General features: G+C 43.6%; 2 protein-coding genes across 7 annotated transcripts in view; one reads left to right on the forward strand and one right to left on the reverse strand.

Annotated features, from left to right (window-relative positions):
* The window catches only part of LOC105892784 (C1q-related factor-like), an 8,656-nt gene extending 2,338 nt beyond the window's left edge, over positions 1-6,318 (forward strand). Inside the window, exon 2 of the mRNA XM_012819090.3 lies at positions 5,984-6,318. Within this exon, the coding sequence (XP_012674544.2) occupies positions 5,984-6,163 (180 nt within the window). The 3' untranslated portion in view covers positions 6,164-6,318. The remainder of the gene's footprint in view (positions 1-5,983) is intronic.
* Positions 6,319-22,176: 15,858 nt separating this feature from the next.
* dcakd (dephospho-CoA kinase domain containing) lies at positions 22,177-26,809 on the reverse strand. Of its 6 annotated transcripts, none has more exons than XM_031561414.2 (5): positions 26,722-26,809; positions 24,737-24,849; positions 23,981-24,184; positions 23,508-23,595; positions 22,177-22,990 (listed from the first exon to the last, which is right to left on the reverse strand). In XM_031561414.2, the coding sequence occupies exons 2-5, from the start codon at positions 24,846-24,848 to the stop codon at positions 22,705-22,707; spliced, it is 690 nt and encodes a 229-aa protein (XP_031417274.1). In that variant the 5' UTR covers position 24,849; positions 26,722-26,809; the 3' UTR covers positions 22,177-22,704. The 6 variants fall into 6 exon arrangements, with proteins under 6 accessions (XP_031417274.1, XP_031417271.1, XP_031417272.1 ...); XM_031561411.2 differs by having other exon boundaries at positions 26,669-26,773; XM_031561412.2 differs by lacking the exon at positions 26,722-26,809 and adding an exon at positions 26,545-26,660.
* Between the last annotated feature and the right edge of the window lie 718 nt (positions 26,810-27,527).

Raw genomic sequence — 27,527 nt, forward strand, 5'->3', positions numbered from 1 at the left:
CTGCTATTGGCAAATATTCATATATTTTGATATTCCTGTGCGCTGTAACACTAGGGCATTTCTAGATAGAAAAGAAACTGTTCCTGGAGCTCAACTGGTGGCATGAGGTGCTGCGATCACCAAGGTCAAGGGTCAGAGTTCAAGGGTCAGAGGTCATGGGTCTGACTCCACACAATGGGGCAGAGTGGAGCAGAGTGGGGCAGAATGGGGCAGGGCCAGAGGCAGGTGAGGTGTAGCAGCCAAATCCTCATGAAATGTCAATTTTGACAGATCACTTTCTTTAGATAAAGTAATTTGTTCACGAGAGAATGCAAAAAAAGGCGAACAGAGTCAAAGTCCCCCAGCGGAACAGCGGAGGGGAACAGAACCCAGAGGAGTGACAGCTGAATTGCTGCAATGTGACACGAGAACGCGGAACAAGAGGAGAAAAAACAGAGCACCCAAAAGTTGAACAATTTCACAACGCCAGCAGCCTCACCCCATCTCTCCCCTAAGCCAACTGCAGGGTGTTCAATCACAAAGCAATTCTGACACATTGTTGTTGTTTTTATTTATTTATTTACTTGTTGTTTCCTCCCTCTTTTCATCCATCTTCCTTTATTTCTTCTTTCTCCCGGTTGTTGTTTGAAAGGGTTCCACTCTTTCTATGGCCAAATCGTGGCCATTACAACTTTTTCCACTGATATTGATTCTGTCCCATTAGTCGTACTGTACAAGTAGTCGGGGCCCAGGAAGTGGGTACGGTGCTTCTTTTGTGCCAATATTTTGTCCACAATATTGATCCAATCTCCTGTTGAGCTCTTGTTTGCATCCCAGGACTGAACACAGAGCCACTAGCAGCCCTAAAGGGTTCGATTTTGAGAAAAAAAGAATGCACCTTTGTGGCGTTGGTCTTGCTTTGTCTAAGTGGAACAAAATAGTTTGGGATTTGTTTTAGAGACTGAATACGATTTGTACTTTGAAGTGAATACTAGTAAAGACCTCTACAAAACGCACAGGTCCAAAGATGGGGGATAACAACTCTGGTGCCTCACCAGAATTTTAACCTTAGTAACTCGCTATGCTGTGTGGAGTGTGTTTGGCGTCTCTGTCTGTGTGTATGTGTGTGTGTGTGTTTGCAAGCATTTGTGTGTGTGTGTATGTGCATCTCTGTCTGTGTGTATGTATGTGTGTGTTTGCAAGCATTTGTGTGTGTGTGTGTGTGTGTGTGTGTGTGTATGTATGTAAGTGACTGGAGATCATCAGACTGGGATTTTTCATTAACCTTGTTGTATTGTATTGAGTGTGTGTGTGTGTGTGTGTGTGTGTGTGTGTGTGTGTGTGTGTGTGTGTGTGTGTGTGTGTGTGTGGTACTTTGGTACCACCCTGCTGTACTGTGCAGGGGGTAAAGGAGTGCGTGTGTGTGTGCATAAGTATATGAGTGTATGGCATGTGCCTGTGCGTGCATGTGTGTGTAATGTCATCAGACTGAGACTTTAGGACCGAGAGGGCAGAGTCCGAAGACTCCTTGGACAGAGTCATCACCCTGACAACCGTCATTATGTCATTCTCAATCACAGGCTTCTCTCAACACCCCTGGCCATACAGGAGATTCTGACAACACCCAACCCCCTGCCTCACACACACACACACACACACATGCACACTCTCTCCCACACACTCACACACACACACACACACTCTCTCACACACACACTCTCACACACTCACACTCACAAACGCACGCGCACACGCACACGCACAAACACACACTCACACACTCACACACCCTAACGCATCTATAAACACCCCCTCTCTCTCATACATTCTTACCCACTGTTGCTTTTTCTGTCACTTGCATATATATATATATATATATATGCCCCTTAACCCATACTGTCTCACACTGTCATCCTCTCTCAAACACACATCCATGCTATATCCCTACATAGACTCACACATTCATATTCGTTCATACACACAAATAAACACACACACTCATTCTCTCTCTCTCACACACACATACATAGACAGACACACACACAGACACAGACACAGACACACACACACACACACACACACACACACACACACACACACACACACACACACACACGTATATCTAACTAATGAGTGTCTGTGGGACCAGAGTTTGGGCATGTGGTCTGCGGTTATAAATAATCGGGGCAAAAAAAGATCAGGTGGAGCTAGACCATTAAAACACCCAGACCTCCAGGTGTGACCAGCCACAGATTGGGAGCGTTACAACACACACCAACACAGTAACACACACACCAACACAGTAACAAACACCAACACACACGAACACACATCAGCACAGTAACACACACCAACACAGTAACACGCACACCAACACAGTAACAAACACAGTAACACACACACACCAACACAGTAACAAACACCAACACACACGAACACACATCAGCACAGTAACACACACACCAACACAGTAACACACACCAACACAGTAACACACACCAACACAGTAACCCACACCAACACAGTAACACACACACCAACACACACCGACACAGTAACACACACCAACACAGTAACACACACACCAACACAGTAACACACACCAACACAGTAACACACACCAACACAGTAACCCACACACCAACACAGTAACACACACATCAACACACACCAACACAGTAACACACACCAACACAGTAACACACACACCAACACAGTAACACACACCAACACAGTAACACACGCACCAACACAGTAACACACCAACACACACCAACACAGTAACACACACCAACACAGTAACACACACACCAACACAGTAACACACACACATCAACACAGTAACACATACCAACACAGTAACACACACACCAACACACAGTAACACACACATCAACACACACCAACACAGTAACACACACCAACACAGTAACACACACATCAACACACACCAATACAGTAACACACACCAACACAGTAACATACACACCAACACACAGTAACACACACACCAACACAGTAAAACACATCCGACACAGTAACACACACACACCAACACAGTAACACACATCGACACACCAACACACACCAACACAGTAACACACACACCAACACACATCAAACACAGTAACCAAACCGACACAGTAACACACACCAAGACAAAAACACACACCGACAGACACCAACACAATAACACACACTCACACACACATCAACACAGTGACACACACCAACTCAGTAACACACACACACCAACACAGCGACACACACCAACACAATAACACACACCGACAGTCACCAACACAATAACACACACAAGCACACATCAACATACACAAATGCACACCTGACTACCAGTATACACACCCACCATCACCCCCAGTACCTGCAGTGTCAACACTGATTGGTTGCACAAATCTGATTCATTGCACTTACTAAATATAGGAACGGAAAGTCATGTCGGGGGATAAACAACACTGAGAAAGAAAGAAAGAAGAAAGAAAGAACGAGGAGGTGGAGGAGGAAGACGAGAAAAACAATAACAGGCATGGTTGATTCACGAGGCTTGCTTGTCTCTACGATGTCATCAAAGGCAGAGCGTGAAGAGCAAGACTAGAAGAGACTAGAGTCCACCTCCTCTTGTTCTTCTTCTCTCTCCTCCTCTTCTCCTCTTCCTTCTGCTCCTGCGCTTCTCCAGGTGAAGCACAAAAGGCGCGGATTCACCATTCCAGATGCTCACTCGAGGCCCCCGCTTTTTTCTTCTCCTTTTTGGCAAACGTACATTGCAGTCGGCACTTGTGTGATACCGTTAACATCTTCGTGGGGGTGACCTCGGAGTGTGTCAGTACTATAGGTTAGATGCCTATAGAGAGTGGGGGGGGGGCATTCCCGGGTCCCACTGTCTGACTCAAGTACCCCCCCCTGACCAGATGAGTCACCGACATTAGTCACCGCGGCAACAAGCACGTTTTCTGCCGACGGGGACACTGTTACTCAGCCACGACTTCAAGGCCTGACATTTGGCTGACATCTAAAAGCATCCAACCCTCAAAAAGATATGGAGAGATAGAAAGAAAGAAAGAAAGACAAACAGAGAAGGAAAGTGAGAAGGCAAAAACGAGAGAAAAATATCTCATAAATATTGTAGCCACGTGCCGGGTTAAAACAGGTGAAGTTAGAACATTACGACCTACGACCTCTCTGATGTAGCGGCCGTTTTGCATGTCAGGCACAGATTGACCATGTTCTCTAGACTCATCTGAATCCTGATTAAAATTAGTTTAAAAAGAGTTTTTTCTTGCCCGTGTCGCCATTGTGCTTGCTCTAAGGGGGTTCAGGCACTGGGCTTTGTAAAGCACCTTGAGACAATTGTATTGTTTTGGGGCTATATAAATACAATTGAATTGAACCCAAGTCCACTGCTAAAAGTGCAGTTTTTATTACGCCCTCTGTGTCGCACACAGGTGTTTTGAAGTCTAGAGGCATTATGTTTTTTTAAGGAGAAAACTACGTAATTGCACCTTGGACTTGTTTTCCATCTGTATTGATTGAATGAGATTGGGTTTGAATGCACAGTCTACTTTCCTAATCAAATACACTTTTTGTGAAATTTTGCAAATTCACAAAGTGGCTTGTGCAGAGCCGGACAAAATTCTGGCCGGTCAATAACGGACACTGAAAGGAGGGGTGTATTTGATTGGCTGTTGAATTTAAATATCAACAACCTTTCATCAGAATGGCGGACTGTGCCTTTAACCTTTAGGATTGTTAGGAATTATTCGATTACATTCTCGATCCCAGACAGACCCCCCTCCTCGAGGCTCGTATGAAATCATCAGCAACAACACATTTCTTTATGGACATGACAAAGCAATGGCTCATTAGGCCTACAGCCAACTTTACTCTTTCAAGACACTAAGAGAAACATCCCCACAGAGAACACATACAGCTGGGATGTGAGTCCACACACGCCTCTGCACTGTAGAAAACAGCACTTCACTGTAGGCTACTGTACAGAGAAAGACATGTTCATTCGAAAGCGGTTTTGAATGCTGTGTGCACAGGGTATTGTTGTCTTATTCAGAAATGTATTTTTTGAATTTCACAGCTTTGTGCCTGTGAGAAATATGTTGTGTTTTCTTTGCTGTGGGACCTCTTCTTGCTGTGAAACTTTGAGAAAGGCGATTGGCGTCACAGCAATTACCATAAGGCAAAGACGAAAAAAAATAGCTTCATTAACAGTTATTTAGATATTTAGATACAAAACAATTAAAATTCATAACGAATCACACCTTATGACAAGTTGTTTCACAAGTTTAACTTCTGGAAGCAGTGTTGTTAGTCAGTGAAATTGCTTGACACCAAGAATAGATTCAACCAAGTCAACCATCGACTGCTCAAACGGTCGTTTAAAAGCTGCATTCCTAGTTTGTTCAGTCACATTCTGTATTTTTTGTTGTATTGAGTGACAAATCCTACTCAAAATGGCTAACTGATCATGGAGCGTGTTTTCCTTCTTCTTCCTAAATGCAACTACAATACAACAGCTACAAAACTACAATAATCAATCGGCCATTATGTATCTTATCAGTATGAAGTGGCAAATGCTTGATAAGCTAATTAACATGTTTTCGCTAATCCTATTAATCTGCAAGCCTGCTCAGTTATTCAATTAGTCCTGTTAGTTACCTGTACGCTGTTCTTTTCTAGTCAATATCTTAACAGCCATAACAGATTCTGCTAAAAAAATTAAATAAAAGTAAATAATGGTTTTTTTTTAAACTGCTTCAGACGTTTCATTAAATCACTTAATCAACAATCAGTCCCTTCATCAGCTGTACTCCCTGATCAGTATCAAGGAACAAATCCTATCTATGTGTGTGTGTGTGTTTGTGTGTGTGGGGGGGAGGGGGGGCGTGTGTGTGTGTGTGTGTGTTTGTGTGTGTGTGTGTGTGTGTGTGTGTGTGTGTGTGTGTGTGTGGGGGCGTGCTTGCGAGTCCCTCAGGTGCGGGCCAGTTCGATCGCCCAGGACCAGGACCAGAGCTACGACTACGCCTCCAACAGCGCGGTGCTCCACCTGGACGCGGGCGACGAGGTCTTCATCAAGCTGGACGGGGGCAAGGCCCACGGAGGCAACAGCAACAAGTACAGCACCTTCACAGGGTTCATCCTCTTCGCCGACTAGACCATGGTTCTGGGGGTGGGGGGGAAACGAAAAAGGGGGGCATTGTCAAGGAAGAGGAGGACTTTTTTGGCGAGGCGGGGGGCATGCCAGCTACAGCATTGGTGATGCTGGTGGGACGATGGTGGACTTTTGGGCGATGGGTCGAGGGGGGTGAGGGTGGGGGGGGGGGGGGGGGGGTCGGGTGTGGTGGTCATGCCAAAATCAGCAGTCTCGCTCTAATTCATGTGTCATACGAAACGGAGGGGTGGGGGGGTATCGCTGGTTTCACCCATCATGTTCAAGACTGTTGGAGGGGTTTTAGGGGAGTGGGATTGTCTTTCCTTCCCCGAGATAGTGATGTTCCATGGGCATGAGGGTCAGAGAAGCCCCCTCTTGTCCCTTCCATTTCCCAGTAACCCATCTCGGCTTGAGAGGGGCTGACTGAAAGATTGAACGCTGGCACGGGTAGTCATGGAGTCCAGCTGAGTGAAGCTGTAATATGTACACAAAGAGTGAAGCTGTAACATGTACACAAAGAGTGAAGCTGTAACATGTACACAAAGAGTGAAGCTGTAACATGTACACAAAGAGTGAAGCTGTAACATGTACACAAAGAGTGAAGCTGTAACATGTACACAAAGAGTGAAGCTGTAACATGTACACAAAGAGTGAAGCTGTAACATGTACACAAAGATGTCTTAGTCTCTGTTTCTCTGCTCTGTCACTAACTCTGAGATGATGTGTTTGTTTGCCTTCAGAGGAATAATGGTCAATCATTTTGTGAAGTTGATATTAAATAACCTTAAGATATTAAAACCTTGATATATTCTGTCCACCATGTTTTTACCGTGACGCAAAAGTGACAAACCCTCCCGCCCCATCTCCTCAGTCTTCACATGTTCCATTATCATCTGTATCATCCTTTTGTGAGTAACATCATTCTGTGGGAACCACATGAAAACCCCTTGATGTGATGGCTCCCCCCCCCCCCGAACCCAACGTCTGTCTTTGATGCAAGTGTGAGGTTGTGGGTAAATGGTTATTGCCAACTGATATGTATCATGTACAGTACAATCCATGTCCGTCACGTTGTGTATCATTCAGCAGGGAATTTTTGTAAGCCTGAGCCAATGAAAGCTAATGTGCAATTTATCAGAACGAAAGAAGTAAAGAAATAAAGAAAGAAAAGAAAAAACAAGTGCAAGAGAGAAAGGTGGGAGGTGAAGAAGGAGTGTGAGAGGAAATGCTGAAACAATATAGAAAGATGTTGCATAAATGTGGAAAAAAAATATATATCTGTGTGTGTCTGAAATGCTCTGGTGTCAAAATGGATATATACTTTTGGTAATAAATGGGCCTTTTTTAAAGACTTTTGATGTCATAATTACGAACTCGGCAAGATAAACACAATTACAGATATCATTGCTTCCTTGGATTCCGCTGGGGAGAATCAAAGCTGTTACATCGCTTTCATCTGACCTCGACAGAACACGCAGACAAGACAAAAAGGAAAGGAAATATGAAGAGAGGGGGAAGAGGAAGATACCGTTAGGTAACAGCGGTTGACAAATGGCAAACAACTGCAAGGTGTGACTGACTCCCCCTATCTAAACTGATCTGCGTGTGCTGCGCTCCAATAAGGCGGAAAGATGACGCATAGAGACACAGAGAAGGAGATTGAGTAGCTAGAAGGAGGGAGAGAGAGGGACGACAGGAGGAGGGGTGGGGGGTACGAGCTTCAAGAGAGAGAGAGAGAAAGCGAGAGAAAGATAAGGAAAGAGAGAGAGAGAAAGAAAGAGAGAGAGCGAGAGAGAAAAGAGAGAGAAAGAAAGAGATAGAGAGAGCGAGAGAAAGTGTGAGAGAGAGAGAGAGAGAGAGGGATAAGGAGAGAGGGAAAAGCTCCTGTGAGGGATTTAGACGAACTGTAGGGAGGGTAATGGGGCATTTTGGAGCTCAAAAACTTCCCACTGAGGAAGGAGAAGAAGCATCGGGTGTGCGGCTAAAGCAGGGCTTGGTTCCCAGCGCGGAGCGTGAGTGTGTGTGTGTATGTGTGTGTGTGTGTGTGTGTGTGTGTGGGTGTGAGTGTGTGTGTGTGTGTGTGTATGAGTGTGTGATCGATAGCCTCGACCCCAGGAGAAAGAGGAAGAGGACGAGACCAAACTAACACTCAATGATTAGTGTCGCTGAGCTCTTACGGGAGTGGGGTATTAGGGCTTTTGTGCAATGTCTTTGTTGAAGAATGGAATTATGGGTGAAACACTTAACTCTGGAGGGGTTGTTTTTGAAGCACCAACATCTATTCAAATCTACAGTCAAATTGCAAGTAAAATCTCTTTGTATCCTACAACAAAGATGGGCAAGGTAATAAACCATAATAACTACAGCTGACAGGGCGAACATTTAGATTAACCATAGGTATTCATAGGTGAAAACATTTAGACGATAAACCATAGATATTCACAGGTTAAAACATTCAGACAAGAAACCATAGATGTTCACAGGTTAAAACATTTAGACGATAAACCGTAGATATCCACAAGTGAAAATATTTAGACAATAAACCATAGATATTCACAGGTTAAAACATTTAGACGATAAACCGTAGATATCCACAGCTTAAAAGGCACTACTTTGCTATGCAGCAAAAAAAGAGAGCTCTCTACATTTACACTTGCGAATCCTTTGCAGCCTACGCAGTTCATTTGAACCGAGAGGAATGGAACACGAGACTGTAATATGACTGGGCCCTTAACCAAGCTGACATAGTGTCACTGGATATTCAACGTCTTTGCAAGACACAAGAATGAGAGAGAAAAAGGTCAGATGAATACAGATTTCATACCGTGTGTCAGTGCGTGTTCCCTTTGATCTGGCCCTATCTCTTAACTCAAGTGTTTGTCACCAAGCAACAGGGGCCGCAGGCCATCATAGTGACATTTTATGTCAATCAGTACATACCTAAGCACTGAAGACAGTATCTTATTTGCCACCTTTTATAGAAAACAGTGCTCTCCTGTTAGCCTGCGGTCGTTCAAAACATTGCATTCTGGTAGACATGCAAACATACAGAATAATATATATATGTGTCTGTCAATGTCTGTCTTTAGCAGATTCACCAACACTGCAAAAATGGAGAAAAAAAAGTAAGATGAAATATCTTAAAATCAAGGCAATATATGCTTGTTTTTTGGCTGACAAGATATTTCTTTTTACCAGGCATTTTTTATGTTAGAGCATTTCACTTGCTTCAAGCGTTTCAGTCCTTAATTATCTTAATGAGTTATCATAACTTGTTACTGAGATTGTATTACTGGTTCTGAGTAGGTTAGTGCTTCAAACTAGTTTGATCACCACTGACAAGTACAAAACTGCTTTGTCAAATTCAGAGTCAAGACAAATGTACTTGTTTTTGGTCTGGCCACACTAGTTTTAAGATATATTTGGGTTCTTTTTAATCTTCTAATTTTCCTGTTCTGTTGGCAGATAATTGTGTTTATTTTAGGTAATACTCCCCATTTTATTACTTGTTTTCTTGTCTTTAAAAGCCACATTTTTGCAGTGAAAACAGTGAAATCAAGCCAAGGGCTCCAACAGTCATGGACAGCCCTGCATCAAAAGCATCTCATGAGACAGACGAGGTGCATGTTTTGTCAGCATACGTCCTCCCAGGGAGTAGGGCCCGTGACACTGATGTCACCAGTGTCTAGCTCTGACATCTGTGGAAAGGACTGTGTGTGGGTTGCTTTAGCATCTATTTTGGTGACAGCCAGAAAGCACCCTTCAGTTCAGTCAAGTCAAGTGGAGCCAAAACAGCTCTAAATCGAGCCAAAGCACAATGTGTTAGCATAAAGAGTGTAACATCTTGTGTATCAAACATCTTGGTGGAGCCAAAACAGCTCTAAATCGAGCCAAAGCACAATGTGCTAGCATAAAGAGTGTAACATCTTGTGTATCAAACATCTTTGAGGTTCATAGCATCAAATTGACAGCATTGACAAACCAGGCATGTGTCGATCTGTCCAGCATCAGCCGGTATAAAAAAAAAGAAAGAGATCCTTATCTGTTTGTTGTTGTCTTTGATCCGCGTCGTCACACAGCAAATCAATTCTCTTCTCTCCTTCTGAAACGGAGTCACTGCTGATGAGTCCAGGGAGATAAGAGTAGAGGAGAAGAGAAGCTACCTCCCTACACACACATACACACACACACACACACACACACACACACACACACACACACACACACACACACACACACACACACACACACACACACAAAGAAAACAAATAATTGTCCAATAGTAACACAACTCATGAATACAGCCAACAAAGTTTTGCATACACATGACCAAATATGATTAAACTAAAAAATCTAAAGCCCTAAAACATATGCATTAAATGCCAAGAAATACCAAAAGACTATTGCTTTGTGCATGTGTAAAGGGTATTTTATGTATAAAACACACATTGTTTTCAAACAGGTACATACCTACCTACCTACTGGGTATGGACTATTCAACTGAAGTTTAATCCAATAGACATGGTAACCTGGATTTTTACTACTTTTAACAGGGTTAGAGTGCAAAGTAGGCATGGACAGGGGTGTGCTGGGCAAGACACCCGGCCCTGGACTCGTCTGCTTGGACCAGCCGGGGGAGGTGAGGGTTGTTGATGTATGGCTAATGTACATGTAATGTAATGTATGGAGGTGAGGCCTGGGGTGTCGGAGGGTTGATGTAAAAACTCTCCAGACTCTATCATGTCCTCCTCTCTCCTCATCTGTATCATGTCTTCCTCTCTCCTCTTGTCTCTAAACTGCACTCTCATGTCTGTGGTTTTATCCTCCTCTTCTCTCCCCCTTTTCCCGCTCCTCTCCTCTCCTCCTTCCCTCCCATTTTCTTTCCTCACATCTCACGTGCCCCCTTTGATCTCCTCCACTGTGGAGACATTGAGCCCAGCCTGAGCATAAACATAAACATAAACATAAACATAAAAAGCCCCAAATATTTGTAAGCAATTTTTAGGAGCAAGCATGACATATGTACTAAACACTAATCACAAGCATGATATGGGCAGACTGCAGTGGTGCTTAATACAACATTTGTATACAGAACCACATGGCCTATGTATTATTTGTATTATTATTATTATTGGTTTTGCTGTTTTGGTTTTTATATTCACATAAATGCAAATGAAAAAGGAATGAGTTTGATTTTTTTAAATCCTGCAGAGATTTTAAGATCACTGTGTTATTTTCATCTATTGTTTTTAAATTAATAGGTTTACAGTCTCTTACATTTAGTACCCTAGCCCTGGTGATATAGAGGCCCTGGTGAAGTAGGGACCCTGGTGATGTATCTGCCCTGGTGATGTAGGGGCCCTGGTGATGTATCTGCCCTGGTGATGTATCTGCCCTGGTGATGTATCTGCCCTGGTGATATAGAGGCCCTGGTGATGTAGGGACCCTGGTGATATAGGGGCCCTGATGATATAGGGACCCTGATGATGTAGGCCTTTTTTTGTTGACAGATGAATTTGTACTATTCAAAGGCTTATGCAGATATTTCAGTAGGCACAGACCTATACTGTCACACGTCATTAGCATGGCTCAAACATAAGCTAGTAGCCCATTAGTGAGGTCGTTTTATTGCACCAATTTTATCTGAAAATGTAGCCTAGCCAATAAGTGTAGTCTAGCCTATAATTACATTTTTTTTTTTACTTGTCCCTGTCTTTCGTTGGCCCTTGCACTGTTGCATGATACTTTTGCATTAGTCTAAAATGTTAACACGCTATAATGCCAGAAACACACACCGCAAACTACAGACAGACAGTTGCCGGTAAAGATAAATACCGGGCCGGTATAGACCTTATGGATATTTCCGACGGTCCAACAGCCCACCGGGATTTGTCCAAGCATGCCTGATGGGCAATAGACCACTGAGCGAGGACCGTGCTTCGGTGTTTCATCTCACTAAGAGATCACTGCAGCCCTGGGGCTCTAAAGGCTACATCATCTCTTCCGCCAGCCTCAGCCAAGAAGCACTTCGTCTGGACTCAATTAGCGGCGGGGAGGATGAGGGGGTTGTTACCTTGGAGAGGTCAGTCTGGGCCTACCCATGATGCCTTGCCTGGCCACGCCTCGCCTCGTCTTCCGCTTGTATGGCCTCTTCCGACCCGTGCTCCCAGAGGCAGTTGAGTGTGTTGTCATGACGTCAGAGCGAAAATGAACACGCAGCTCATGTGGAGGGGAGAGGAGCTGAACTGGACATTACAGAGCGTGCAGGTTTTTTCTTTTTCATTTAGTGGACCATGTGAATTTGTATCCATATGTAAGCAGACCAGTTAAATACTCTGAGATGCATGAAAACTGTACAAAATAATAATCACATAGGTGCTGACTTTAAGCTTTAAGATATTGGCTACACATATAGGGTTAGTCAAAGAATATAATAGAATACATCACTGAACACGTGTGTGTGTGTGTGATGTTAGGATGCGTCCAACCTTTATTAATCCCTCAACAAACAATCTGAGCGCAGGGAGATTTCAATTCCAAAAATTCAATTTTTAAACTTTGTTGTGACTGTGAACAAATCTGCTGTCAGTTTTATGTCATATGTCGCCAGTAAGATAAAACAAGCTTGCGAGCAAATTATATTATTCCACACGCACATATGTTAACTGCCACGCGCACGATATAAGTCCCAGTGAACAAATTCCACAACAGAGAGTAGTTCAGGAAGAACCAAACACAGGGAGGGGCAAAGAATGGTACCTGCGCAGATGGAACTATAAATAGAGTTCCTGCTGGGCGAGCGCAGGAGGACGCACATGCTATCAAAGATTAACTGAGCTTGTTGTACCTCTGAACTAGTGAGAAATAACCACAAAGTCATTCAGAGTTTTCTTCATCAAACATAATGGTCTTTACTCGACAATCACACAAGACAGAGAGAGAGAAACCCGCGATTTCCCCTGAACTAAATATCTATAGACTCAAACAATCGATCCTCAGATCATGGATTAAGGCAGAATAACTAGACAACTGATGACTTTGTCATAAACCTCGTATTGGCTGAATTAATTAAATATCTAAGGCACATTAAAACCATTTAAGCATTTAACATTCTCGAAAAGCCAACTATTTGTATTTTTACCATGTAACAAATAAAGAAATATTACCATCACTGCTGAACAGATGTAAATTCTTAATCTCACGCTGTGCTCTATCTATGTCATATGTTATCAAAAACCTGAATCAAACATTCAACGTTCACACACAGTACAGCAGTGTATCAAACACCTTAACACACATGTAAAGCTCAATTTATCTCATCATAGCTGAATGTGCCATCTGAATGTACCATGTAACATGCTCGCATGAATTAACCTGGCTTTTGACAACTTGGGGCCGTACACAAGAAAGATACGTCTGGAGACAAATCCCTATGGAGAGGATAATGTCTCAAGTATTTGTCAACGTACCATGATCCACAAATATTCAATGATTTACAAATGTGTTTTTTTCCATCCACAAACACAGAACGTTTTACTCTCATTACAGTTCTCATTTAAATAGAGGTACTGTGATTTGTACAACTTAATGTATATCTGTTAATATATACTTTATAATTTGCAAACATGCACCATACTTTGCTTGTGCATTTGTTGTGAAATGTCATTTGTAAATCTGTAATTGAGGTGTTGTGAGGTGTTGAATCTGCATTTGTGGAGCATCCAACCCTGACATAATTTTGAGACATTCTTTTAGCTTTTTCGTGACCCACACAAAAATAGGTCTTGATTCCCCCCCCCCTTCAAAGAAAGGCAATGGAACGATCACGGTGTTTGTAGGCTAATCAACAAGAATTGCATTCAGTTGTTGTCCAGGATCAGGCAATGTTGTAGCTAGCGTCAACAAATGTACTCAATATTTATCTAATGTTTGTAAAGCTATCCAGATAATAGCGCTGCACTTTATTTATATTCTAGTACTACAATTTAGCCATCTAGCTCAGATATCTGACTAACAGTTAGCTAGCTGCAATATAATTTGTTCACTAGACTTGCTAGTGTGAGCTGAAATGGAGAGAGCTGAAATATTCTGACAGGTATGACTGTCAAGCGTTTAAGAATATTGATCTAGCTTTTCCTAGTAGAGATTGTTAAACTGATGCTTACAACATTAATGGTCCTCCTAAAATTAATCCTTGTGATCAGCCTGCTAAATGTCTCATGCATGGAAGTTGATAGAGAAATATGAAACTCTGACTTTAATCAGGGTATGTGTGTTAATCATATGCCTTTGTTAGCTAAAACATGACTTTTCTGTTTCTGTATGTCTGATTCTTAAGTGCTGACGTTTCTAACTCTGTGTATGTGCTTAAGTGTACCCTCTGTGTGTGTGCGTAAGCAAGGGCTGATAAGAAGAACTAGTAGTCCTTCTTTTCTGCCTTCCTGATGCATTACGTTGCAAAAAGCATAGCAAGATGACCTCGGATGTGGGAGACCAACCACGTGGTTATCTCTAGTGCTTTGGCGTCAGAGAACGCTAACTTAATTCTATATAAACCTTGTGTTATGTGTTTAACTTTGCTTCTCTCTCATCTGCTGCAGTTTGGGACTGAGCCCGGGCTCTCTCTCGCTCTCTCTCTCTCTCTCTCTCATCCTCCAGGATGAGGGTGAGCCCGTGTCTCTCTCTTGTCTGCCAATAATGACATCATTTTAATATTTAGAATAATAATCCTGTAGACAACGTGATTGAGGACGGTCCCCTGGCTTCTTTGTTATGTTTTCACACATTATTCCAGGACGAATGAAATTATTGGACATGCTACGGCTGCCACATCTTGTTTTTGTTGTCAGAGCATTTATTTCTTCATTGCTGGAAAAATAAAGAGGACGTCAAGAAATGTAACAAAAGATGTTTCTGGAATAAATCCCCTAAGCTGGCTTGAACGTAGACAAAAGTGGCCAGAATTGTACCGTGCACCTCCACAATTTAAAGATGTATTCCATTCTGATTATTTCTGCCACTATCAGAAAGTGGTAGGAAACGAATGTGGGCCAAATCTATAAACCGGCAAACAAATACTGCACTGTTAGCAGTTGGAATGTTTGAGATGAATCCTCTATCTGGTGCAGATCAGGCCCAGAGTCAAAAAACATATGTGGGCTGCAGACGGATCTATAGGCTTTCGTGTGGATCCAGCCCAAAGGTAATGCTATCTGGGATAGCAACAGGCATATTTTAGAGATATAATGGGTCTGGGTTGTCAGGGAGACAACATACACATGCATTTTATTCAACAGAATCCAATGTGGATTCCAGAACTTCCAAAAATGGTAATCCGCCATAGACAAAATGGCGACGGTCACTCCCACATTCTATTCACACGAGCAAAATTCAATTTCAATAGCACAGTTAAACTTTGAAAGCGTGTGTGCCCTCCTGCGGAAACTCTCTTTGTGCTCTTGCTGCTTAGTTCAATTTGTGTAGGTGGTATTCTTTGCCTCTCCCTATGTTTTGTGTCTCGCAAGCAGCTGCCTGTACTACTCTCGACTGTGGAAATTGTACGCAAGAACCTATGTTGTACGAGTGGCAGTTAATATCTGCATGTGTGAAATAATATAATTTGCACATGAGCATGTGTTATCTCGCCCGCGACATATGACATAAATCTGACACCATAAACAAACCCTTATCATTCACGGCCAGATCCAGACCCCTCAAGCCTCCTGCCGGGATGAAGGGATTGCTGTTTATCCACCTCTTAATCTGTCCTCAGCATCTCTCCATCCACAATCCATTAGTGGCAAACAGGAGACCATCTTCATCATAAGGGACGGAAGGTTTGCTGGCTAAGATCGGGAAGACCAGGCACTGTTTAGCTTCTAGAAGAAAAAGTTAAAGGCTCAGTCCTCGATCGTGGCGAAAGGTATTTGACAAAAAGTATTAGCCTATGGATTATATGGAACATATATTATATAGGATCAAGGACTGTACCTTTAATGGATACAGTTTGCCTCTAATTAACATTCAGCAGTAGCAGTTTGATCAGCAGTATGGAACTGTGGGTTTAGACGTTGACTACCTGCTGACCATGTCATTTATGTAGCTTCACTCACTTCCACCAATGGCGTAGTAATTAGGCCTTCACTGTGTTTGCATACTGAGAAAATCAAGCTTCTGGTCATGGATAATCTTCCCAAAAGTCACACCATCCTTGTAATGTGTCCTTAAAGACAAAACAAATCACAATCATTTCATACAAGCGGCCTCTCTTTCTCACTTTCTCTGTCTCTTACACAAACACACACACAAGAATATCTCTCTTTCACACACACACAAAACACACAACAAAAACAAAGTAGACCATCCACAGATTGTTAAGAAGCACTAAAAGCAGTGGACACTAAAAGCAGATCAAGGCGACGAGATAATCCCTAAATGTCAAACACACCTCGGGACCGAAAATGGGGCTCTCGCAAAGCTTCAGACGCCCCCTGGAGAGACTGGCGAGGGCTTACTTATCTCCTCCGCTGTCTTCCACGGCCTCACGCTGTCCTAATATATCACTTAACATCATCTTCCGCTCATCGGCTCCTTAAGGAGGATAAAGGGCTTGTGTCATGCGGAGAATGAATGCTACAAAATTACTCTCTGCATGGCGCTGCAGATACTTGGAATTATAACCCCTGGGGTCGGGAGTTGGCAGGTAAGAAGGAGAATGTTTATTAGCCTATTATACGGCTCCTCCGAATGCTGCAGAATGTTCCATTGATTTGAACAGGCCTCCCCAATGATTGGTGGTCTGATATTTCTTTACATGCATTATACATTTACTTTTAGTCATTCAGCAGACGCTTTGATCCAAAGCGATGTACAAGGAGAGAACAATCAAGCTACGAGCAATAGAGATCTAGGGTAACAATAAATACTATTTTACATAAGAAATAAAAAATGTGCAGGAATGTAAGTGCGAGTTAAGTACTAGTTAACCCTTACTTATGTCCCTGACATACACCATATCCATATGTGTCATGCATTATCCCTTATATACACCATATGTGTCATGCATTATCCCTTACATTTTGAATGGGCCTATAAGGGACCGAGGTGGCCACCCAACGTTTTGGGATGCGGGCGACTGGAGTTGGTGGTGCAGTGAGGAAGAAGGGTGCAGGAGAAGGTGTTTTTTTTTTACAAAATATTTTCTTATTTATTTAAAAGGGGGACTCTCCACTTTGAGCCAAGCACTGTTGGCGGGAGTCAGGACCCAACCATTGTGGTGGGGTAGTCCACCACACATTTGGGCCAATTCCTCTCCAGTGAGTCACGGTGAGAAGGGGGGGTTCACCTCCTCACAGGGCCTCCCCAACTAAATAAAAAACCATCCACAGGTTAGTTTAGTTTTAGACCAAAATCCCTTACTGCTACAGTAACATTTATTTATTAATTGTAAAAAACTATCTTTCTCCATTTAAGGTACCGTACTGTGGTCTCCTGAACAGGAGACAAACTACACAAGACAAACTACACAACTACACATGTGCAAGAATGGCTATGGATGTCATGGCAGCTGTTACCAGTGTATATTGTAAAACCTTTGCATACCAATTCTTATTAAATGTGTATAATAATCTCAGATGTAAGAAGGGGTGATCTATATGGTGCTCCCTAGTGTGGGTTATAACAATGGTAATGCTGCTAATTAACATCAGAGAGCATATACTGTATACATGGTGTCCGCCGCTAATTAGCATCAGAGACCATATTTACATGACATTGTCTCTACCACTGCACTGGCTGTCCTTAAAGATCCTTCAGCCTGACTTCATGAAGGAACCCAGGAAGGTCTTTTAGAACACTTTAATAGAATTCTTCAGAATTCCGAATTCCCGGTGAGGGTGACCTTACAATGGGTGGCAAGGAACCGGGAGCCGTCAGATGTGATTTGCATGCCCACTTTCACCCGGCCTCGGACTAGCGGGTGCCAACCAAGCAACGCAGCGGTGGGCACGTGGGTGCCAGGACAGCCATGGTGCGGGCATGGTGCCACTGGGTGAGACGCATGCCAGGACAGAGGTGACGCATATGTGTGTATGTGGGGTGGAGGGATGGGGGGGGGGGTCGTTGGTCTTGCTCACTTTGATCTCTTGTGCATGACTTCCCCAAACACATCCTTGCACAGATACTTGGGCTGGTCGCTGACCTGCATACGAGTGTGAGTGTGCGCGTGGGTGTGTGTGTGTGTGTGTGTGTGTGTCCGTCTTGCTGATTTTAATCTCTTGTGCGTGACTACCCCAAACACATCCTTGCCCAGATATTTGGACTGCTCACTTGGCTGAGACTCAAAAGGGGCAGATCAGATATGCATGTTTGTGTCTCACCCTCTGAACGCGTTGTTGACTTTTAACCAAGACTCTTAACAGTACACACATTCGAATATAAGAATACATTTGTACAGTAATAAATGAATCCACAGCTCATCACAAAAATAGGCTTCATCCGCCATGTGTCCATTACATACTGTGTTAGTTACATTAACACACATTACATTGCTCATTCACATTGCACTCCTGTTTTGCATTTTGCATTCTACTTTCCACTTTATTTTTTTTATGTTTATATATTTGTATCGTATATATTGTTTTTTTGTTCTTATGTGTAGTACTTTTCTTATGTGTGATACTTATTGTGTTTTTATGTTTTATGTTACAGTGGGGAAAATAAGTATTTGAACCCCTGCCGATTTCGCAAGTTTGGCCACTTGCAAAGAAATGTGTGATCTATAATTGTAATGGTAGGTGTATTTTAACAGTGAGAAATAGAATATCAACAAACAAATCCAGAAAACTGCATTTTATAACATTTATGACTTTATTTGTATTTGATGCAGAAAATAAGTATTTGAACCCCCAAGCAAACAGCAAGAATTCTGGCTCCCAATGACCAGTTATGTGCCCAAGAAGCACACAGATTAGTCCTCATTAGGCCTAACAAGGTACACCTGATCTCAACTGGTGACGTGTATAAAAGAAACCTGTCCAAAGAATCATACTTCACACCTTCAACCTCACCACCATGGGCAAGACCAAAGAGTTGACCAAGGAAGTCAGAGATAAGATTGTAGACCTGCACATCGGCAAGCAGCTTGGTGAGAAGCAGACAACTACTGGTGCGATTATTCGTAAATGGAAGCAACACCAAACAACTGTCCATCGCTCTAGGTCTGGGGCTCCATGCAAGATATCCCCTCGTGCGGTATCGGTGATCATCCGAAAGGTGCAATATAACCCCAGAACTACACAGGGGAAGCTTGTGAATGATCTCAGGGCAGCTGGGACCACAGTCACCAAGAAAACCATTGGCAACACACTACGCCGTAATGGTTTGAAGTACTGCAGAACTCGCAAAGTCCCCTTGCTCAAGGAAGCACATGTACAGGGCTGTCTGAAGTTTGCCAATGAAAACTTGAATGATTCTAAGGAGGATTGGGAGACAGGATGTGGTCAGATGAGACCCAAATCAAGCTCTTTGGCATCAACTCGACTTGCCGCGTTTGGAGGGGGATGAATGCTGAATATGACACCATCCCCACCGTCAAGCATGGAGGTGGAAACATTATGCTTTGGGGCTGTTTCTCTGCCAAGGGTACAGGACGACTCCACTGCACCGAGGGGACTATGGATGGGGCCATGTAATGTGGAATATTGGGCTTGAACCTCATTCCCTCACATTGAAAACGCAACCTTAAGGATTTGGAGAGGATCTGCAAAGAGGAGTGGACCAAAATCCCTCCTGAGATGTGTGTAAACCTGGTGACCAACTACAAGAAAAGTCTGACGTCTGTGCTTGCCAACAAGGGTTATTCCACCAAGTACTAAGTCATGTTTTGCTAGGGGTTCAAATACTTTTTTTCTGCATCAAATGCAAATTAAGTCATAAATGTTATAAAATGCAGTTTTCTGGATTTTTTTGTTGCTATTCTGTTTCTCACTGTTAAAATATACCTACTATTACAATTATAGATCACACATTTCTTTGCAAGTGGCCAAACTTGCGAAATCGGCAGGGGTTCAAATACTTATTTTCCCCACTGTATGTGTAGTACTTATTGTGTTTGTATGTTTTATGTTTACTGTATGCACCTATACACCAGAAAAAATTCCAGGTAAGTGTAAACCTATTTGGCAATAAATCCAATTCTGATTCTGATAACACATTCAGGCTATGAAGTGTTACACAAGGGATTTTGCAGTAATAGCGTCTTTGTATGCTTTGCTAGTGTGACCTTTTCCCCTTACAATTTAGATGTTGTTCAAAGCTGTGTGGAAGGGTATGTTTTTATGCAAGTGCGAGACTGACCAGCAGTTTAGAAGGGGATGGGGGTGTTGAGGGAGTGAAAAAGCCTCGTCCTCTGTTCCAAGATAGCACTTGGGGTGTGGAAGTGTCCTTTAAATACCAAGGGTGTGAGGAAGTCAGATTCAAACGCACACACACACACTCGTAGATTAACATATGTTCACACGCACACAGAGACACTTCTCAGAGTTTTTGCCTGCTAGGCTGGGTCGTGGGTAGAACAGACTGCATAACCCCCCCCCCACACACACACACACACTCATACCCACACACACACGCAGGGTCCCAAAGACATACACAGACAGAAAGTCTCAAAGACAGACGAACACACACACAGGGTCTCAACAGACACACACACACAGGGTCTCAACAGACGACACACACACACCCACACAGGGTCTCAATAGACGACACACACACACACACACACACACACACACACACACACACACACACACACACACACACACACACACACACACACACACACACACACACACACACACACACACACACACACACACAGCGGATGGCCAGCACCATCTACCCGTGGGCTCTCGTCACTCTGAATCAATCTGAGTTCTGCTGATGAAAAGAGAGGCTTGACCAGTAGCTTAAGAACACAAGGAACAACACTGCAGGACAGGCTGGGAGCTTCCATCAACACAAGAGGGGAGGGAAGAGGAGGAGGAGGAGGAGGAGGAGAGGAGGAGGAGGGGGAGGAGAGTGTACAGAAGCAAGAAGAGAATAGATAGGAAGGGTAGGGAAGAGAAGAGAAACGAAACGAAACGAAAGAGGTGGAAGAAAGCAGACAAAGGGAGATGACGATGATGAGATGGCAAAGGAAATTAAAAGGAGGCTGAAAGGGAGAGACTGTGAAGGTGAGCAAGAGGGGCAGAGAGCAGGAAAGAAAGAAATGAGTGAGAGAGATGGAGAGAGAGAGAGAGAGGGAGAGAGAGAGAGGGAGGGAGAGAGAGATGGAGAGAGAGAGAGATGGAGAGAGAGAGGGAGGGAGAGATTGAGAGAGAGAGATGGAGAGAGAGAGAGATGGAGTGAGATGGGGAGAGATAGAGAGAGGGAGAGAGAGATGGAGAGAGAGAGAGAGAGAGATAGAGAGAAACACCTGTATTGAGACAAGACTAAAAAGGCAACAGCCAAAAGGTGAACAGATGAAAAGGGAGGAAGAGGAGAAACATGCAGTATACAGATGAAAAGGGAGGAAGAGGAGAAACATGCAGTATACAGATGAGCAGGGGCAGGAGTGGAGGATGAAACGAGCGTGCGAGACAGACACCCAACAAATGCGCAGGAGGAGGAGAGGACAGGGGGGGCAGTCCGAGGGAAGGGTAAAGAGCAGACAGAGCTCTTCTGGCAAGAGAGAGGGCAGACGTTTGGCCTCATACCCGTAAGCACAGTGTACACAAACACACAAACCACCATTCACACATCCACTGAGACTGCATTTCCCTCAGACAGGTACACAAGACACACACACACACACACGCACACACACACTGTACACCAGTCCACTTACAGTGTTAACAATCTTACATAGTACCTAGATTACATTTTTAACGGCATTACTGCAAGTAACAAGAAAAAAAAAGGTTAAATAGGAAATAATGTTTTAAAAGAAAGACAAAAACTTTTAAAACCACTGTGACTGTAGTGACTAAATCCCATTTATTTCAAACAGGTAAAGACGAGTGATATTATACATTCTTCCTTCTCACAAACTGTAAGGTAGCAGCAGTTCTACTGAGTGCATCATGGCTGCTATCCATGTTCACTTTATTAAGGAAGGAAATAAATCTACCTATATATTTACAATGCTGCTACCTCCCAGTTAGTATGTTAGTGTGCAACACCAACCAGACACAGTGTTTTAGTGGTGCATTTAAAAAAAAAAAAAAAAAAAACCACACACATGGAAAGTGGTGCACTAAAGATTACTGTTAAGATAACAGATTGTCCAATACATCCAGCTGTGTGAATTCGTTAAATTACAGTGTTAGGAGTCCGTAAAATCTATGTTTTAAAAAGCGAGTGAAAGTTAAGGAGTTGAAAAATAGAAAATCTTCAAGGTTATCAGCGCCCATCACACCTCACTCATCGCCATGGGAACCTGTAATTCCGCCCTGGAACCCCCCAGTCCCTGATAGAACTCCCACCCGTCCCTCTGGTCCCCGTTGCTAGGAGACCAGCAGCTTTATTGTATAGAGGAGGAGTCCGCTGAGGCCGGCGGCGGCTGCCACGGCGATGGCACGGACCAGCAGGAACTCCATGGAGTCCTCGAGCGTGGTGTGGAGTCGCAGGACCTGCCGGTGGGTGTCCTCGCGGCCGCCCGAGTTCTCGATGACGTGGCTGGCCAGGCCCCGCTTCTCATTCAGGGGCATCTGCGTGGCCACGCGCTGCTCCGCCTGCTCCTGGGTCAGCCCGTCCCGCTGCATCAGCCGGGAGAGTTGCGTGGCCGGGTCACTGCCGGGGGGGAGGGAGGGTGTTTGGGGGGGGGGGGGACAGTGGACAGAAAGAGAGGAGGAGGGAGGGAATATGGGGAGAGAGAGAGACAGAGGGATTGAATTTCGTAGAAGGATATCGTGTTTGTGAAAGACAGAGAGAAACACTGAGATGAGAGAGAGAACATTATGAGGACAAATGGAGAGACAGAGAAAGCCAGAACGACTGACAAGACGACCAAGACAGAGACAGCCAGAGCGACAGACAAAAAGACCAAGACAGAGAAAGACAGAACGACAGACAGAGAGACACAGGGGTTAAAGAATAGATGGGGCATCTAACAGGTCCATTGGCTCAGTGGTAGAGCCAAACAAACAGAAAAAATCCTCTCTGCTCCTTTCAATCAATACCTCAACATTCCATGGCAGGTGGTTACAAGAACCTCCTCAAGTTCACAGCAACCAACTTAGGATGTTGCTGGCTTAGTTTGAAAATGCCTGGTGAAAAACCTGTGTGTGTGTGAGCGAGACAGACTCACCAGTAGACCACTACTGTGTGGTTGAGGAAACGGGTGAGTTTTCTTGTCTCGAAGAGCAGCGGTACGTCTAGAACTACATAGCGATAACCTGCAGCCAGAACAGACACACCACACACAAGACAAACACAGTTCTTACACAGATTCTTCACAGTAATGATTGTATTTTCAAAAGAACAGCTTGGATGAAAAAACCCCTCTTCATAACATTTGGACATGTATTTGTCATGAACTGGATTCAAGGGGAAATGTCAGGGGAAAGCCAGTTGAAATCTATTTTTCACGCCAAGTTCTTCCTCTAAAGTGAAGAAATTGAAACGGAAAAACAATGATAGACACACTAGATGATGAGCACACGTGTCATGAGGAGCCGTAGTCACATCTTGCCCTGGACTGACTAACATGGATGACACTAAGCACACATGAATGGTCATTTAGTGTGTTTCTCCCAGAGGAACCCCGCACAAGGGCCTGACCTTTGAGGAAGTAGAGGAGGATCTGCTTGAGCATGGCCTTGTGGATCTCCGGGTGGGTGATGGAGTTGAGCAGGCGGCGCTTGTCCTCGCTGGCGAAGATGAGCTGACCCAGCTTCTTCCTGTCGATCTCGCCGTTCTCCTGCAGCACGGACGCCCCGAAGTGCTTCACTATCAGCACGTACGCTCTGCTGTGGGGCTCCACCACTGGCAAACACACACACATATAGAGAAACATGTATAGACACACACACACACACATACACACACACAGAAACATGTATAGACACAGACACACACACAAGCACAGAGCGAGAGAGAGAGAGAGAGAGAGAGAGAAATTAATGTGTACACTGGAACACAAAGACACGTGTCTCAAAGGCATTACATTAACAACACTTGCCAATAATTGTGTAGTGTTGTTTAGCTTACTAGCACATTGGGCTCGGTGACAGAGCACCAGAGGGAGACATGGGAGAGGATAGCGGAAGATGTGAGGGCATGGCAGCCAAGGGTTTAAGGTTTGGCCAATGTGAGACCATTGTGACATGACACCGTGAATGGGACTGAAATGTGTAACTGATAAAGAATGAAGACACTAGTATTTAACAGTAAGACTAAAAAAAAAAAAAAACAAGAGAGTTGTGTTAGGCGAGTTTCGTACCTCACCTGGCTAAAACATCAACATCGATGATGGTATTAAACAGTAAGACTTAAAAGCAACAAGGACATGGGAGTTTGAGGTGGCGAGTTCTGTACCTTGCCTGGCCACAACATCAGCATCGATGATGGGGCAGCCAAGCTCTCTGAGGATGCAGGACACCGCACTCTTCCCTGAGGCAATGCCCCCAGTCAGCCCCACCAGAAACATCCTACAAGCACAAAGCAGATGAATACATACAGACTTCACAAAGGATTTACAATTTCCTCATTAAAGGCACAGTCCTTGATAATAATCCATTCAACTTTTTGTCAAATTCTGATAAATCCTCCTCACGTTCCTATAAGTGTCTGACCTCTTGAGTGTACACTTAAAACAACACCTGAGCTTGTGGTTCAGACCGAACCATAAACTATTCCAGCCAATTAAAAGCACAGGTCACCCAGGAGCATGGAAGGGAGTGGGTAGTTGATCGGCCGTTGAGCTCAAATATCAACAACCTTTCGCCAGGATCGAGGACTGCACCCTTAAAATGATAGGACGACTAATGTGTGTCCACTTCAGCTTAACAAAGCATTAGATGCGTCATGGCAAAACAATTGTTAGTGAGACACAAACTGTCATGGTACTCGTTATGGCTCTCAATAAAGGGCAATAGTGCCATCTACTGTTCGTTGTAAACCACTTCTCCCATGATCCATTCGAAGAAAGGGTGATTGATGAATGACCCCTACCAAGGCAGTGTGTACAACACTTGTCAGTGTGTTTTATGGTCCGAAATCGTTCAATGCAATTACTATCGCACCTATAACCTAATAATATATGTTTTAATCTGTAAGGAGAATCATGTAGTCTTTCCATGCTAAGTAATTGAGAGCTGAAATGTGATAACTAACGTCACAAGCCACCCAATCGGAGACCAAAGATGTCAACAAAATGTCTGGACAAGTTCAAATGCGTGCTGGTAATCATGGCTTTGCTGGCCAGGTTAAAACTGCATGCACGCACATTAACCAAGGTATTCTAATGCTCACTTTAAGGTGCATACCTCAATAGTTTTCATCAAGCTATCGCTTCATTGGTTTCCTATGTACATAGCGTACACAAAACACTTCCCTTTACAGACATTGGGGACAAAATGTTTGAGTCCTTAAAACACTAAATATTAACACTCGTCACCCAAATAGACAGTAAATAAACAGATACGTTAGCTGACTAGCTACCTCTTGGAATGAAACCATGATCAGTCGCCATGATGACGTTAGTTGTAAACGTACTAGAATATGATTACTAACTTATCTTTAATTTGGTTACTTCATACTATCATATTAGAGTGGTGTCTTCATCGTCAGACAGCGCTACAGATACAAAGTTGACTTAGTGATTGACCGCTGCCTGTACATTTAACTGGCTAAGTAGCCAGCCAGCTAACAAGAAATTCAACATAACTTCAGCTTACCTAGCTAATGTTTATTTTACAGTAAGATTTGTGAACATTTTAATATACATAAATACACTAACAACCAATAAGTCCTACTGTAAACACTCAGCTACTTTGTGATGAGTAGCGTCACTTTTCAAACGTATATTAGCCAAGCTAGCTAGCTATAGCTAACTTACCTTACTTAACTTAAGGGTCAATGTTGTAACCGAGCTAGCAAGCTAACTAGCTATCGATAAGTATTTTGCCTTCGGACAGGTCCTCAGTCAAAAGGACTGCGCTGACGCAAAGCAGCTTTGGCCAGGATTATAGTGTTTCCCTGCACAGCACTAACAACCTAGCTAGATAGCTAATCGTTTCTTTTGGGACATGGTACATTGACACCACTCGTGCAACAGTATGCTGAAGAGCACCACCAGCCAAGGAAAGTGAGACGTTTTGCGCAGGCGTGCACTAACATCTTACCTTCCTGAGCAGTATACACTCTTCAAACGAAAACGTATTGAGTAGGTCTAGGATATGCAATATATGGATAAGCAGATAGTCACAGAGGACAAACATTAAAACGGACTTTTCTCTTTTCTCTTACACAGTTTGAGTCAGTAGCCTACTGTTGAAACAGCGGGTGTGGAGGTTGCTAACCTCAGAATCTATCGATTTTTTTTATCCCGCCTCCCTTTTTGTGTCCTCTAAGTGCTGTTCATGTTTTCTCCATCCAAACGGGATTTGTTTCTGTACGTGTTTGTTTCACGCCAAGACAACCTAAATTAACACAATAGACTGAGTAGTGCTCCAATAGGAGTAGGACATATATTCTATTACGTATTTTGACTAAAATGCGCCCTTAACCACTGCAATAGGCACAAGAAACAGTTTATATCGCTATGGTTCCAGTCATGCTTCCTACCCTTGCCGAAATTGTTTATTCTGCAGAGTGAACACAGAGAGCACTCACGTGATGATATTTAAATGTGTGGCTCCTTTTAAGTCTGGGCCCAGGTGAGAAAAAAGGAAAACATGAAAAATTGTGGTTAATGAATGTCTGAAAACCAGGTTTCAGTTCGACTCACTGAGGCAGAGTGTGGAAATGGCCCTTGAAGATGGAACCCAGACCCTCACACACTCACACCAGAACTCCACTGTCAATTCCTGCAAATGAAACAAATAAAAACATGTGTGAGGTGTGTGTCTGTTTGTAGTAAGATTGTCAGAAAAATAAGTGTGTTGGTAATACATACAGTGAAAAAAGCTGTCTGTCTCCTACCGGTCCCTGCACAACCAGGTTGAGGGAGAGCATGGTGTCATCCTCATCCCTCATGCTCTCTACTCCACAGATGCTCAGCACACAGATGCTCAGCACACACACACATTGCAGGTGAGTCTTAAGTTTCTGTCAACTCACTGGGGCAGTTAGAGTGTGGAAATGGCACACACACACACACACACAC

Source organism: Clupea harengus, chromosome 23 (assembly GCF_900700415.2).
Source record: "Clupea harengus chromosome 23, Ch_v2.0.2, whole genome shotgun sequence".
Taxonomy (NCBI): Eukaryota; Metazoa; Chordata; class Actinopteri; order Clupeiformes; family Clupeidae; genus Clupea; species Clupea harengus.

Coding starts and splice junctions, on each gene's coding strand:
- dcakd (XM_031561414.2), bottom strand. CDS start 24,848: ATGTTTCTGGTGGGGCTGACTGGGGGCATTGCCTCAGGGAAGAGTGCG. Junction 23,596..23,980: donor CCTCCTCTACTTCCTCAAAG/GTCAGGCCCTTG, acceptor TTCTGGCTGCAG/GTTATCGCTATGTAGTTCTA. Junction 22,991..23,507: donor CACACAGTAGTGGTCTACTG/GTGAGTCTGTCT, acceptor CCCCCCCGGCAG/TGACCCGGCCACGCAACTCT.